This window comes from Gigantopelta aegis, chromosome 3, assembly GCF_016097555.1.
Source record: "Gigantopelta aegis isolate Gae_Host chromosome 3, Gae_host_genome, whole genome shotgun sequence".
NCBI classification, from domain to species: Eukaryota; Metazoa; Mollusca; class Gastropoda; order Neomphalida; family Peltospiridae; genus Gigantopelta; species Gigantopelta aegis.
Genome location: NC_054701.1, coordinates 37,229,452 through 37,246,246, shown reverse-complemented (window position 1 = coordinate 37,246,246; position 16,795 = coordinate 37,229,452). Strand labels below are relative to the sequence as shown.

The following is a 16,795-nucleotide window of genomic DNA, read 5'->3' as shown; positions in this document are numbered from 1 at the left end:
GACATAGTCCAGTGGTAAAGCGCCTACCTAATGCTTCACAGCTGGTGTAACAAAGGCCGTGTCAGCGGATGTTTTCTTTCATTATCGGTGTGGTCCTTACCCATATGTCCGACGCCATATATTAACCGTAAATAAAAAATGTGCTAATATGAGTGCGACGTTGAATAAAACCTTCCTTCCTTCCAACCAACTATCCTATGGAATTTAAAGATAACTCTTTAAAAGTTTATGAAGTTTTTTTTTTTAATTAGAAAATATACCATTAAAATATAAAAGAATAAACAAAAATATAATAATAAATAAATAAAACATTAAAAAAATAAAAAAATAAAAATAAATAATTGAAAAGTAGTTGCATAAAAAGGTCAGATTTAATTAACATTTACAATGATTAATTAGTTTGTAGGCTACTACTGACACGATAAAACAACACATTTAGTAGAATATATATATATATATATATTGTGTATATATATTCATGTATGCTATGGAAGAGATGCTAAATCAGTGAAGTGGCCGAAACCCTGCAATGAGTTCTGCATAACCATTAAATTTTTAACAAATCTTTTGTTCTTTCCTAAAGTTAATATGGGGTTTTGCAAAACCTTTTTTTTTTAAATCCGTGTTTTCAGCAAATTCACATGCATGGTGAAAGGTTTTCAGGCCAACACTGGGGGTGGGGGTGGGTTGGGGATGGGAGCAGTTGACCTCTTGAGCTCCGTCTTTGCCCTGGGCCATCCTTGGGTGTTTGTGTATACAGGGCCGTGACTGTAAACAGTAATTAGAGAATTAGGGAACAGTAATATAGGGTTTTATCTGGCTAGCTAAAAAAACAACAACCCCAAAACCCCACAAAAAAACCCCAACACAAAAACAAAACAAACAAAACAACATAATAACCTAAATTAATTCTTTTGGTGGGGGTCTACTGCAAAATGCTGTTTCACTGCAATAATAACATAAAAATAAAATATAAAAAAGTTTTGAGATATTCACTATTTTAAAAGAGTATGTAGAATGAGTAAATATAAATCACAGGCGATACGATTTTTTCCCCTTCTTTTTGTTTCCATTTTTTTCTTTCTTTGCTTTGAATTAAAAAAAAAAGTTTTTAATTAAAACTTATTTATATATACAGTGAAACCTCTCAAAACCGGATCCTCTGTAAACCAGAATTTCCTTTAAAAAAAACACAAAACCGGACGTGTTTCATGGTCCCTTTTTAAAAATCTTTGCAGAAGAGAACCGTCTATAATCCGGATACCTCTTAAAACCGGTTTAGAAGAGTTTCACTGTATGTATATATATGTAACAGAAAAGTCAACTTTCACCGAGTGAATTCAAACTACAGACCCTCAGTTTATGAGTCCAGCGCTCTTACAACTGTGCTAATACTAATAGGGAAATTCCCACTGGCGACTGCCATACTGATAGGGAAATTCCCATTGGCGACTGCCATACTAATAGGGAGATTCCCACTGGCGACTGCCATACTGATAGGGAAATTCCCACTGGCGACTGCCATACTAATAGGGACATTCTCACTGGCGACTGCCATACTAATAGGGACATTCTAACTGGCGACTGCCATACTAATAGGGACATTCTAACTGGCGACTGCCAGCAGAAGCACTCAAAACCAACACTACTATATGTATATACTTGGCGACTGCCAGTCAAATTAAGCAAAAAAAAATAAAAATATAGACGTCAGAGTAGTGTGATTAAAAATGAATTAAACACACTTTTTAATTTGGCAACAGCTTAATTTATCAAATAATACAGAGAGTGTGTGGAAAGGAATGCAAAATTTTGAACAATATATATAAATTAAGCTTAGTATGTACAAATATTGTTTAATATACTATACTGTACATGTATTTCTAATCAACAATATCGTAAACAGCTAAAAATACTGAGCTTCCAAGAGATGTGTTAAAGAATATTATAAAATGTTGAAACGAGTACACCGGAAATGCAACATACTGACTTCCGGCTGCACTAATGGACGGCCGAGCTCAGACAGAGCAGAAAAAAAAAAAAAAAAAAAACCCAAACATTCGCTAGACTTGTTTCAACGCTTCACGTTAAACTGAATGTACTTTAGGTTTCAATCTAGCACTGCAGCTGCAACACTTTTATTAATATCAGTACGTCCGTGTGTGTTTTATTTATTCACCTTTGTCTGCTTGGGGACAATAGTCCTCAAAATGACACCTCAATGTTTTCTAACCCTTTCTGCCAGAATATCGAGTTGAACACACAACCCGGTTAAACCTGGCCGAAACGGGAGTACACCCACTTTACACTAAAAGTACTGCATGTGCATGGGCTAGAATTACCACAAGGAAGTCTTCAGTCTAATAACAGTCACTACAAAGCTGTGTATGTGTGTGTGTGTGTGTGTGTGTGTGTGTGTGTGCGGGCGGGCGGGCGGCCGAGTATGTGCTTATCTGTGTATGTAAAGTCTTCTGTAACACTATCGACCGAATTTACTCAAATTAAACACTTTTCCTAAAATGCAAACAATAACAAACCAATAAAACAATAGTTTTAGCCGAAATCGTACATTGTACTTATGGTACAATAAAAGAATTAAACGACATTTTTCTTTCATGGTCACCTTAAAAACGCTCATCAACTGAGCTAATACTAACAAGGAAATCCTGAATATACAACAAACTGAAAGTAGTACTTAACATTTCATCCAAAGTTTGTTTTGTTTAACAACACCACTAGAGCACATTGATTAATTAATCATCGGCTATTGGATATCAAACATTTGGTAATTCTGATACGTGATCATCAGAGGAAACCCGCTACATTTTTCCTAATGCAGTAAGCGATATTTTATATGTACTTTCACGAAAGAACATACTACGGCTTTTGACCAGTTGTGGTGCACTGGTTGGAACAAAAACACAATCAGTTGATTGGATCCACCGAGGTGTTTCTATCCTGCTATGTAAGCACCTCAAACAAGCACTCAACCAACTGAGATAAATCACGCCCCCTCCCCCACCCCATTTCACCCAAATACTTAAAACATCTGCATACTTGGACGGTGACTTACTGACTGCCATATTGAAACCAGCGATCTTGTAGATACAAGTCATGCATATGCAAATAGCAATTGACTAAAGGTCTGCGGTTTCTAAAACTGGAGTGATTTATTGTGATAGCACACGTGCGCCTAGAGTCCGTTAAAACACACAAAAAACGAAACAAGAAAAAAAAGAGATAAAAAAAGATAAAAAAGTTTTGTGGGACGGTTTTGTTCAAAAAAAGTATTTTCCTCACGGGGGTAGAAAGGTGCCGGGAGGGGGGAGGGTGGCACACACACACACACACATACACACATATATATATATACACATGTGAAAATATATAAAAACCATCGCTACTGCTACAAAGTGGAAAGCACATACCCACCCACCCACCCCCACCCCTTCTCTCCCCAATACCCATCCCCCCACTTTATAAGCTAATGTTCCTCAAAGGTTGGGCAACATAATTCTATTAATTTTGTAACCGAAGTAGACGCTATATTAATGAAAAATGTTGGTTTCCTCAAATGTTGGGCAACATAAGTTTGGAGGTTTGTTTTAAAATTTTACCCGATGTACACGTAATTTGTTACAAGTTAGTGAATTTCAAACTACCTCCAAACTGCATGATGCGGGTCACTACGTGGTGTCAGTTTTACTAAAATAACCTTTGAACCTAGACTACAAAAACATATCAAGAAGAAATCGAAGAATGGTGTGATACGACAAATCTTATGATGGACTAAAATATAATGGGCCGAATTTACAAATCCTGTTCACGTCTCACATGTGTGCAACTACATGTTCATACATTTTAAATCCTTAAACAGCTTACATGTGTGCAACTACATGTTCATACATTTTAAATCCTTAAACAGCTTACATGTGTGCAACTATATATTCATACATTTTAAATCCTTAAACAGCTTACATGTGTGCAACTACATGTTCATACATTTTAAATCCTTTAACAGCTTACATGTGTGCAACTACATGTTCATACATTTTAAATCCTTAAACAGCTTACATGTGTGCAACTATATATTCATACATTTTAAATCCTTAAACAGCTTACATGTGTGCAACTACATGTTCATACATTTTAAATTCTTAAACAGCTGCGTAAAAAACCCACCAGCTCAATATACATTCAGCTCAATATGTTTTAAAATTGGTTTCTATCTCCAATCTAGGCAAGAAAAACTAGGCCTACTCTACCCTTATGAAGCTGCCTCTGACCATCTTAGTTAAACAGTTTACTATTTCATTTCATTTAAACTTATTTTCGTGCTTATATCCAATTAAGATTCAAGCACACTGCCCTGGGCACACACCTCAGCTATCTGGGCTGTCTGTCCAGGATAGTGGATTAGTTGTTAGTTAACTAATACAATGTGTAATTTTTAATCTGAAGAACAGAAGAAAGAAGAAGAAGAATCTGAATGCCCTGTAAAGCGTCGTTCTGATATCACCACTTTCACATGGTGTGTGTGTGTGTGTGTGTGTGTGTGTGTGTGTGTGTGTGTTAATGTCAATTAAAACTAAATAATGTTTTTATATATAAAATCAACATTTTTAATGAATGCTTTTAGATTTTAGCAGCGTACCAAAACAAAAACAAATAAAAAGAAGAACAAAGAAGAAGGAAGTACGCTTTGTAGGCTTATGTGTGTAACTGTGAAAGGCTTAAATTCTAATTTACCAAGTTATTGGATAATACCGGGGTCCAGTTGTTCAAAGCATAGTTAAATTAACCCTGGGTTAGTCTACTATTTTTGTTTTAAATATGTTTGAACAAATACGAAACATTTTAGATTTGATTGTGTATGGGATACCTTTGGCTGTTCTAAATCGAGTATCAGCGTGATGTTTTCAATTATTTTTTGTATTGAATCAGTCCCTGGTTTTGTGAATTTCTGTTAATCCCTGGTTAAGCTAACTAATGTTTGAACAACGGGCCCCAGAAGTGTAATATATATCTAGTCTAATCGAAACTAGGCGTATAATGTTAAAACAAATGGGGAAAGTGCCATGACCAGGGCAAACTGTCATATTTTTGTCTTATGTACACATACAGAAAATAGTCTATGGTACAAAATATACAACACAGTTAAAACGCAACACTTTACATGTGCAAACAGACGAATGGTGAAACAAATGCCATGTTGCATTACAGGCGCATGTGCAGGGGGAGATTTTCAGAGATCGAAACCCCTCCCTGCTCGAGTAAATTGTCCTTTTTGTCAATATATTTTCTGGAAGAGCATGACTCGACTTTCATATCAACTTCGGTTGCCAGTTTAGACTCCCCCCCCCCCCCCCCACACACGCGCCTGTATTATGCTAGGCTAGGACTATCAACAGTCACGACGCTGTTGGCCAACTCTATGTTTGCGTTGTACTTTTCCCCCAACTCCCGACTTACGATGGATTAACAACTAACCGGTCGTAGTTGTAAATGACAAAAATCGAGTTGTAAGAGTTTTCAGACTAGTAACTGAACAGCCGTAAAAGTCGAGAGATCGGCGAGTTGGCAAACTCCATCATGACTGTTGGTAGTCTGATCCTAGCATTACTAAAAGAAGAACACTTAGAGTTGTATGTACATTCTAATACATTTTTGATAAAACTACAGATGTTTTGACCTCAGTTGAAACTGAACTCTTGTCGTCATTGACCACATACCCCACATTCAACCAGTCACACACGTACAAGAAACAACACTTTCTTTGCAGTCTCGTAAATCCATTCGCTCGAACTGTTACCTGCATAAGTATGCATGCTAACTGCATAATTTGCACCGTCCTGAACACATGAAGTTTCAGAGAATACAATACGCATCTTGCATTCTCTTCAAGGCACCATCTTTTAGAAGAAGATATAAAGGGTCCGAAGATCACCTGTTTTGGTTTTCCTTACGACACGCACGTCTGAGTGGCGTTCCTCATACATTGTTGATGTCACCGAGGGTTCTGCGTTCCTCCGGCGTGTTGTGCAGGGCTGTCGCCAGACTCTCCAGCTCCCGCAGACCCTCTGAATGTCGTTCGTATTTGTGGGCCACCAATTTCTTGTAGAACACCAGCGAGAACGCTATGAACAACACGCACGCCGGAATTATGATGACTGTCGAGGCGATTGCCGCGTTCGGGCTGATCCTGTAGAACTTGACCCAGCAGAGGATGGCGATCTCCCCGAGGAACAGCAGGATGCCGATGCCCGTCGAGCAGATCCAGGCGATCTCGATGCACACGCGCATCGCCTCGTGCGGGGACTCGTTCACGGCCGTCATGTTATGAACGTTGCTGACGGCCTCGATGTTGGGCACGATGCAAGTGCTGATCATCAGGGCCATCAGGTGGACGGTGACGAGCAGAGTGGTGCAAACGCCGAACACGACGAGGAGCGCGTCTGGGATGGGAGGCTGTCCTTCGGGCTGGTCTATCTGAACCTCCACCATAGCCACCTGGAATGAGCAATCAACGTGGCACTTTAAATACTTAAAAAAGTATGTTTAACAAATCAGGACTTCCCTCTCTCTCCCTCCCGCCTTCTACTGGTCTTATGTCTCGCCCTAGTCGGTGCACCAAAGGCCGTGGTATGTGCTATCCTGTTTTTGGTATGGTGCATATAAAAGACATAGGTATCACCAAACAACAACGTCAGATATGTTATAGTAACGTTATATAATACTCTTTATATATGTAACTATAGTATTTGTATTAGAGGTTTCTGTTAGGGGGTACCTGTGATAAAAGATCCCTTGCTACTAATGCAAAAGTGTAGCGGGTTTCGTAAGACTATATGTCAAAAGTACTAAATGTTTGCCATCCAATAGCCGATGATTAATAAAACAATGTGCTCCAATGATGTCGTTTATAACTCTACCTGTATACCCAGGCCTTTGGAAACGACAGTTTCGCTTGCACGTCGTTCGGGCAAATCTAGTTTTGTGTAACCGATTTGTGTTAGCGCATAAAAATTAGGACATCATTTACATGGTCATGACGGGTTATGCAAAAACGAAATGGGCTACTTGAATTTGTTTTTGTGTAACCCCCAAAAATCGTTTAAACAAAGTGTTTTTGAACACGCACACGTGCGTATTCAAATGTGATAGAAACAAAAAAAATCTTAATTTACTGCCTTAAAACGATATTGTATGACATTAACGTTTTCTTATGGATGGACTTTTTTTTCTCAAAAGTAAACCCAGTTCAAAAGAGGTGTACTTAATTATCGGACCGCTCAGAATTTAGAACAGGCATTAAAATAGTTTCAGATATTGTACCATTTTTAGGAATGTATTGATCTCGAGCTCACTCCAGATTCGTCGACCGATTTAACATGTCACAGCTCGGGATTATACCACACAACATGCTTGGTTATTATCATACTACACAGAACTTGTGAGGTTCGCTGCGTGCAACGCGAATTTCCGACAAACAAAACTTGGTGCGCTCCAAGTAAAACGTATTACATCAGAGGTTGAATACCGGAGAGACCCCGTAACCAACCAAGGTGTTCCAAATTATATAATCATGTAAAACGAACTATGTCAAGCTTTTCTTGTGTAATGTCTGTGAATGTTTTTTTTTCCTTTATACAATGAATGAATGTTTGACGACACCCCAGCATGAAACATACATCGGCTATTGGGTGTCAAACCATGGTAAATGCAAAACTCAGAACTGTGCAAAAAATACAAATATCACAGAAAGATACAATTAAAATTTAGAATAAAAGTCAGTATTACGTAGAAACTGTAATGTAAGTTCTGGATGGAATCAAAAGGATTCCATCACATTTCGTTGTCCAAATATATCTTTTCAAGTACACTGACAGTGCTCACCCTGAGGTGGGGGATCTTTCTTCAGGATAAATGAGTGGGTCCAGTAAGTATGACCGATGTAAGCACGACACAAGACTATTTCATCCTTCCTGCACTGCCTATAGAAGGACTGCCACTCTCCCAAGACTGGCTTGGTAGCATGAAGCTTGTTCGCAACCACACTGTCCCAATCACGTTGCCAAGTCGAAAAGGATAAATTGATTGATACTATGTTTAAAATCAGTATACGGTACATCAACCCTGGTATGAGGCAAATCCAAAGCAGACTTGGCAGCAGAATCTGCCTTTTCATTACCCTGATGCCAACATGGCTGGGCACCCAACAAAATACAATATCTTTATTGGCAATGGATAAAAAGACACACTTTCGTATCACCATCCCAATCAAGGGATGGTCCAGCTTCATATTTCGTAAAGCTTGGAGACACGAAAGTGAGTCAGAAAAAATAATAAATTTGGATGCAATCGAATCCTTGATTCCTTCTAAGGCTTTAATGACTGCCCAAACGTCTCCTTTATACAAGTGTAGTTGAGGTCAATGAAGCCCCCACAGTCTGCCAAACTGTCCAGAGAAAGATCCTAGTAATTCGTAATTCAAGTATTATACAAATCAATGCACTAGTATTATATTTTTTTAATTTATAACATCTTATACACTGAATCAGTGTGGTTTTCGTTTGTATATTTTGTTTGAATTTTGACAAAGTTTTTCAAGTAAACATCTTATACGCTGAATCAGTGTGGTTTTCGTTTATATATTTTGTTTGAATTTTGATAAAGTTTCAAAAAAACATCTTACACAATGAATCGGTATGGTTTTCATTTCTGTATTTAAAAAAAAAAAAAAAAAATGAAATTTCACGTTTAAGTCGTCTCCATCTCTGGAAGTCTATACCTGTCCAACCTTAGGAACTTTATATCCCATTGTTAGACCCCAAGGTAATTGCTTGGGATGGGTTATAGTATTACCTATAAGGTATCGAAATTACGTTTTTGTAAATAGCTTAATAACATTTATACAGCAACATTATTATAATGACAAAGCATGTTGACTGGTGTAATGGTATACTTCCGAGGTACGATCGATATTTGCATACTTAACGCTATTCGCTACAACAATTTTTAAAAGGCCAGGTGATAACAAAAAGAATGTACACCACAAGATGAAGAAACGTGTTTGAAACGTCGGTGTCTTTGCCGCTTTTTTTTGTGTTGCTTTTTTGGGGGTGGGGGTGGGGGGGGTAAATGGGTGGTGATGATGGGTCATTATCGATCGATGATAGTGGTCTACCCTTCTTTCAAGAATAACGTTTCCAAGTTATTAAACAGTGAATTCGATCCGATACTCCAGTCCATTACGCAGTTACTAGTATACTTAACGTTTTGCTTTCAATTTTATTATTTTCTAGTCATCTAATTTTGTCTAATAATATACAACCATCAAGTATAAAGGGGTATGTATTATGCAGTTTGGTTGTTTGCTTTTCGCAAAGTTTTAATATTAACGAGTGTATTGCTCTCGACCTGTGTACTAACTTATACGTGTATATATATGACTTTACAGACACATTTTGGGGGTAAAATGTCAGGTTATTTTATATTTAAAAGCAGGATAAACTTTTAACATAAACTTAGAGGTTTTGAAACCTTTTTCAATTATAAATTAATTCACGTTTTAATTCTTAATCCATAGAGTTCAGACGTGAGGGGCAGTATTCTCGTGTCCCATTACCACGTTCGACACCGATGTGGTATATCTTTCGGGGGTTATATCTTTGATGACGGTTCGTCGAGATCATAACGGTCCAATAATTCGGGGTTCAAAACCGCTCCTATAAAATATGCTTACCTCTGAAATGATTGTCAGGTAAGTCATAGTGTCGGGCAAAATGCCAAAGTCTGAGAAAGTGCCAGTAGTAATCCTCGACAAAATACACGACAATGGCACTCTCTCTTTCTCCCACCAGCTTGCACACACAAACACATACCAGCCTGCAATCAATTTTGCGACATTCCCAATACGAACCTATAATCCTTCCCACAGGGAATGCCTTTTTTATACGAATTTACTACAAGCTATTTATTTCTGAGCCGATTGTTTTCTAAATTAAAAAAAAAAAAGTTTTAGTTTACCTCGGTATCGATACCGAGCGGCATTTTCGATATTCCCGGCTTTAAATGCATGCCCGAGTTAATTCTCACCCGCTAATTTCATTTAAATAAAATTAAATTCCATACATGTATAGCTCTCATCTCCCCTTCTTCTTCTCAGCTATTTTGCGTTCATCAAATATATATTATATTGTTAGTGCTTTACTAAATGGCGGGAAACATTTTTTAATATCGAAATTTCGGTATTTTGATATTTGCTCGGTACGGTAAATTGGTATTGACACGGTATACCGCCCAGCTCTAGTTTTCCCAATCTATATGAATTTATTTAAGTAACTGAAATGACGAAAACAGTACTTTTGACAAATGGTTGACATCCAATATTCGATGATTAATAAATTAATGTGCTCTAGTGGTGTCGTTAAACAAAACAAACTTCTGTTTATTCAGTGTTTCTAGTCCGCCTGTTTGTACTTGTAGTCACAGGCGTACGGGTTCCCATTTTGTTTTACGGGGCAGATTGGTTTTTGCCCGAATTAAACGAAAGTGCCCGAATCTGGATAACATAATCTTATTCATATTTGCATTACTACCAAGCAGCTATATAGAGTTGCAAACGAATCACTACGCATTTTTACATGGATTACAACAAATATTGTGGGTAGAATGATGGAAATACAGGGTGAACACGTTTCAGGTCGGCTTATTTTGCCCATAATATCTATCGTTTTTGTCCGAATTTGAGAATATGCTCCAACACTGTCTCCCTGTCTTGTACGCTTATTGTAGTAGGGCCTAATCCAAACTGGATTTGTACCTCCCAATAATTTATATATAATAATACATACATCAGTACATCAGTACATACATACATACATACATACATGTATACATATAATAGGAAATGAGTTGCAAGTTTGAATTAAAACAAACATGATGATAAAAAAAACCCCAATAAAAAACATTTAATAAACTTGTTTGCAGTTTATTTCCTCTCTGGTACGTTGGCAATATAAATAATTCTGTGTACTTCCAAACTGACCCCATAACCGTATCACGTCAAGCAATACCATCATATTATGTGTGTATTTTAATTTGCGCGTTACATTTATTAATATCATAAACAAAGTCTCCGGGTTTTTAGCTAATCCGATGCCAGCAACTTGCAACCTGGTTAAATGAAGTTTGACACCCCAATAGCCGATGTAGTTTTTCGTGCTGGGGTGTTGTTAAACATTCATTCATTTGTTGGTCAAAGGGACATTCCTGAGTTTGCTGCATTGTAAGATCTTTCCGACTAATAAAATGTTTCTACGATTAAACTACATATTAAATATATTTTCTTGTTTAAAATATCAGTGTCTGTATATTCAATGTGTTTCTGGTCGTCTTAATATTGTAAGAAGCCCAAACTGGATTTTGTCTTCAAATAATTTCGTACGTACAAAAAAGCAATTTTTTACGAAATAAAATGAAATTTAACCTAGTACAAATATTAGAACGATCAGAAATACCTTTAATATACAGTCACTAATATTTTATGCAGAAAAAATATATTTGATACCGGGGTATGTAATTACAATCGTTAAAAAGTCTCTGTTAGTCGATAACACCTTAAAAAGTGCAGCAAACTCAGGAACGTGCCTTTAAATGAAACACTTTCCAGCTGCCGTTAACTGGTGTATTAACAGGTAATTTACATAGAATTAGTTATGCTATAGAAATAACTGATTCGTGTCACATAATTATTAATAGTCTTAAGCAATTGCATAATGTAATAGGACACAGAAACAGAACATTGAAAAGCAAGCGATTTACTGGCATTATTGATTATTCACATTACTCGTATTTGTTGCGTATACCAAATAACCAAATAACCGGGGCTTTGGGAGTGGGGTGGGGTGGGATTTCTTCTTCTTCTCGCTCTTCGTTAGTCAAATCATCAGACCAGTCATATCCACAAAAGAGGCGGTGTTCATTAGTTCAGTGACTGTTCCATGCAGTTTTATGGCGAGTGTTGTGTTTGGCCATATTAACTGTCTGGATATATTATGCAGTGTTATGCAGTAGGATATGTTCGGGTGTTTCAGCCGCTTGTCCACAAGGGCAGTCTTCGAAATCGCCAATTTTTAATGTTATGTGCAAATGATGTCTCAGTCTGTTGTGTCCGCATCATAGTCGGGGTGGGGTTTGTAATTTATGTTTGTTTTGTTGTTGATAATAGTGGAAGTGAAGCGATATCTATGTCTCGATTTGAAGCAAACTAAACGTAACACAGGGTTTCTGCCAGAGGGTAAAACGGGTATGGCGCCATACCCAAATTGTTTGGCAGATTGTATTTTTTAAAGTTAACTTTGTGACAAAATCAATTACTCTTATCATTACTGTATGATTTTCTTAACCTTAACCCTAAACATAACCCATTTTCTTTCTGGGGGAGGCCCCCCATACCCCGATGTTGATTGTGGTTGCATTCAATTCCATATCGCCATACCCAAACATTTTTTTCTGGCAGAAACACTGTAACATCATGTTGCTAATACAATACTAGCGATGGCGTTGATATGTAACCAATAGTGAACTGAGTATGATACACGTGGCATAAATAGTACTACAGATAGTTTATTAGGAGTGCATGAGTTTTTCTGCTCTTATTTCCATAATGTGTTTCAAATCAATTAAATGGTGTTATTCTTTGAGTAATATATTTTGAACTCCGTTTCAACATTTGAAGCTTGATGTCATCAACTACAGTTATTTAAACAATTATTAAATTTAAAGAGTGCACATTTAACCGTTTTATTAATTATACGATATACTTGTTGATATTAAGCAATAATGTACATTATGTATCGTTGAATATGCATACCAGTCCAAAAGCCTTGCTTTAGCATTCTTTTAATACGTTGTTTTTTTTGTGGGTTTTTTCCAAAATGTATCAAGAATATAATTATGTCCATTATATATATGTATGATTCAACATTATTCTAATGATCAATATGATTTCGGGTATAAATTAACACACTGACAGAAAATTTGATCATATTAGCGAGTGGGCCAAACTTCAGTTTGAGTCGGCACATCTCAGGTTGATAACCGTCGTTCCAGAAATGATCACATTGGAGGGGGAGGGGGAGGGGAAGGTGGACAAAGTAATTATTATTTCATGTCATGTGGGTCTGCCTCGTACTAATACTACGTGTAATACTAATACTAATTTAATACGAATAAACCTTGAAGAAACGAGGAGTGTTCCAATATGAATACTAAAGAATATTTACACCATTAACATATCGGCGTTCTACCATGCATTGCACCCCCCCCCCAAAAGGGGGGGGGGGGAGAGTGAGGAAGGTAGAGTGACAACTGTAAGTCAAATGCCCTGATATAGTATTATGAAAAATAAGGTACTGCACTGGCAGAATTGGGTGGACATAGATTTCAAGGAACCTAGGTTTCCAACTAATAAGACCTTTTTAATTACTAAAATTAGGCTTTAAATAAATGTTCTTGTTTAGAACATTGGTATCTCTATATCCTGTGTGTTTTTGGTCGTCCTAAAATCGTCCTAAAATCCCCAGTTGTACGGACCCCCCCCCCCCCCCCCCCCCCGACTAAAAAAACCCACCCCACCACGTAGATCTAAACTGATGTCCAATTAAAATTTCAAATTACATGTATAAACATTTACATATGATATAGTTTCGGACACCCCCCCCCCCCCCCCCGCCTTACCTAAAGCATAATCCGCCCCTGCCCACCTAACCACCCGAAAAACACCACAAAAAGGCATTTCAAATTTAAAGGAACATACCCTAGTTTTTTAAACACTAAGACATATTCTGGACTATTATAGCCGTTTTTTATTTAACTGTACTTTACTTAGATTTTATGGTTTAGATTATCAATTTCCGTACATTCGAAGTGTTTTTTGTCATCCAGGTGTCTTTACTATCAAAAAATGCATTTCTCATATTTTTAAAAACGCACGTGCATCTGAGAAGTAACAGTTATGGAGTCGAGTTTTGGCCTATTTTCAGAGGGTATTTCATCATTTCAAAGTCACATACTCATGTTTCAACTCAATTGTAACTTTATCCATATGTTACAGGTTTGTAGATTAATTAAACTTAGTGTTAATTTTCATGGGTTGAAACTAGGGTCTGCCCCCTGTCTCTTTAACTAGCTGGAGGAGTCCTGCAATCCAGTATGTGCCCCCATCCCCCACCCCCACCCCCCATCGTGACATGAAGACGAATCCACTTCTTTTTTTGGTTCTAGTCCATACAATAATACATAGACAAACATCTGGCTTGTGCTCCTTCCCCCACTAAAGAAACTATGACCCCTTTACTAGAAATTGTGACACACACACGCACGCACGCACACACACAATATCGTTTCTACGGACCTACCCGGATCTTCTTTTGTGCTAACCCCCTTCCCCCATTATTATGGGCTGGGTACGGCCCTGAAAAATTCAGTGTTCTAGCATTCAGTGTATTTTAGCTTAGGTTTATGTTTATGGTTAGTGTTAGCATGCTGGAACGTCCGGACATTACGAAGCTGTATCAAGCAATGACACTTACCATAGCGAAGCCGGAAAGCAAAGCCGATGTTCTGCTTGATGCTTTTAATTTGGCCCGACTGAGGTATAACCGCCTCCAAGAAAGAGCCTGGTTCGTGTGCTGGTTCGACATTCGGTCCACATAGGAATCTAGTAGCCACTCTTCGTATGTCTTTGAAATATTTTGCATTGAGGTTATGTTGTCGGTGGTTACAGATTCCGGTTATTGTCGAATACTCATCAAAACCTCACACTGACACCATTCGCACATTGTGTGTTCAACGTAAACACTGAGCTGACCCCTCCATACGCATGCTCGCAGGTGCCCGGTGATAGTTGTTATACGATCTATTCCAATTTAGGTGAACGGTCGGTTTTTCGATTAGAATTTTTAGCCTGAAATCTTTACTCGAGGGGCGGGAAGTAGCCCAGTGGTAAAGCGATCGTTTGATGCCCGTCGGTGGGCCTATTGGGCTATTTCTCGTTCCAGTGAGTGAACAAAGGCCGTGGTATGTGCTATCCTGTCTGTGGGATGGTGCATATAAAATATCCCTTGCTACTAATGGTAAAATGTAGCGGTGTTCCTCTCTAAGACTATATGTTAAATTACCAAATGTTTCACATCCAATAGCCGATGTTTAATAAAGCAATGTGCTTTAGTGATGTCGTTAAACAAAACAAACTTTAACAAGCTTTAACTTTACTTACTGACGAGAACAAAACCTACTCCTTTGCGAAGGGTATTTTTGTTTTGTTCGGAAAAGGGTTTTGCTATGATTATCGCACTTCAGACGGGCTATCTAATCACCTTGATACGTTCTGCGTTTTTATCCTTCCAGCCAGTGTTCCACAACTGGTGTAAAAAAGGCCATGGCATGTGCTATCTTCCTGTGGGATGGTGCATATAAAAGATCCCTTGCTGCTAATCGAAAAGAGTAGTCCATGAAGTGGCGACAGCTGATTTCCTCTCTATATATCTGTGTGGTCCTTAACTATATGTCTGACGCCATATAACCGTAAATTAAAAAAATGTGTTGAGTGCGTCGTTAAATAAAACATTTCCTTCCTTCCTTCCTTCCTTCCTTGTTCTCCACATTAGAGTCAGTGTCGAAGAAGAAACACGCCAGAACTGAGCCACACAAGCTTCACTTTTAAAAATTTCCGATTTAGCACAGTAAGCACATACCTTGCTCGTTGATACATCTGAACGACAAATCAGTTTTCATATTTCAGCTCGTATTTCTGCACAAGCCAGTGTCCTGTTTTAATAAAGCCGTGAAAGTATAACATATAGTCATAAATATGTGTCTGGCAGGGCCCGTGGAGTGTCTTCGAGTGTGTATATGTGTGTGGAGGATGGGGAGGGCACTGTCAGTGCGACGGTCCGGGGGATGGATATTTGAGTGCGCTAAGGGCCAAAACTTGTTATTGGGGGTTGGGGGCATGCTTCCCCATCAATAATTTTTTTAATTAAAGGTGTTCAGATATGGAATTTTCATTCTTCTGAGCGCAATAACAGGGGAAAGATTGGGGAGGCATGGCTCCCTGTTCCACGGCCCCTACCCTGCCAGGTGTTTCATCTATAGAAAGATATTCACTCTACAGCACGACAAAACATTAACTCCTTTCTCTTTCATCTGGCCTACTGCCAATCTCACGGTCAAACCTGAACAAAACAGAGACCAGAAGATGGTTTGAAAGTCATTTTGACATGCATTCATGGAGCCCATGGTATGTACTATCATCCTTTGGAAAAGTGTATATATGTGTATGTATAAAACCCCATGGCTGCTTCATCGGTAAAAACAGCCTGTGTAATGCAGCGGCAACGGGGTTTCTTTCTTTGTCTCTCGACCAAGTGTCGACATAACCATATGTTAGACATCAAATAGCCTCCAATCAGTGCTCTGCGACGTTAGTTGAGTGGCAAAGGTCGTGGTAAGTACTATCATGTATATGGGGTGGTGCATATAAAAGGTCCCTTTCTGCTAATCGGTCGGGCTGCTGGTGATCTCTTGCACTTGCCAACGCGGGCGGTCCTCCTTCCACCCACCCCAAACCCTCTCCTATCCTGGACTGAAAAGCCGGCATGGGCCGACACCTGCACTCAAGACAGGCGTGCGCTACAACAGCCTGTTTTGAATGTTCACGTTAAACCATATGACCTGGCCTAATAAAAAATAATAGTCCATGGCGTTGCAGAAGCGGGTTTCCTCTCTC

The 16,795-nt window shown here is 38.4% G+C and overlaps 1 protein-coding gene across 1 annotated transcript; it reads right to left on the bottom strand.

Moving 5' to 3' along the window:
- Positions 1 to 2,825: 2,825 nt before the first annotated feature.
- LOC121367981 (calcium release-activated calcium channel protein 1-like) lies at positions 2,826 to 14,867 on the bottom strand. Its single transcript, XM_041492457.1, has 2 exons — positions 14,598 to 14,867; positions 2,826 to 6,510 (listed from the first exon to the last, which is right to left on the bottom strand). Exons 1-2 carry the CDS (start codon positions 14,763 to 14,765, stop codon positions 5,992 to 5,994), a joined length of 687 nt encoding a protein of 228 aa, XP_041348391.1. The 5' UTR covers positions 14,766 to 14,867; the 3' UTR covers positions 2,826 to 5,991.
- Between the last annotated feature and the right edge of the window lie 1,928 nt (positions 14,868 to 16,795).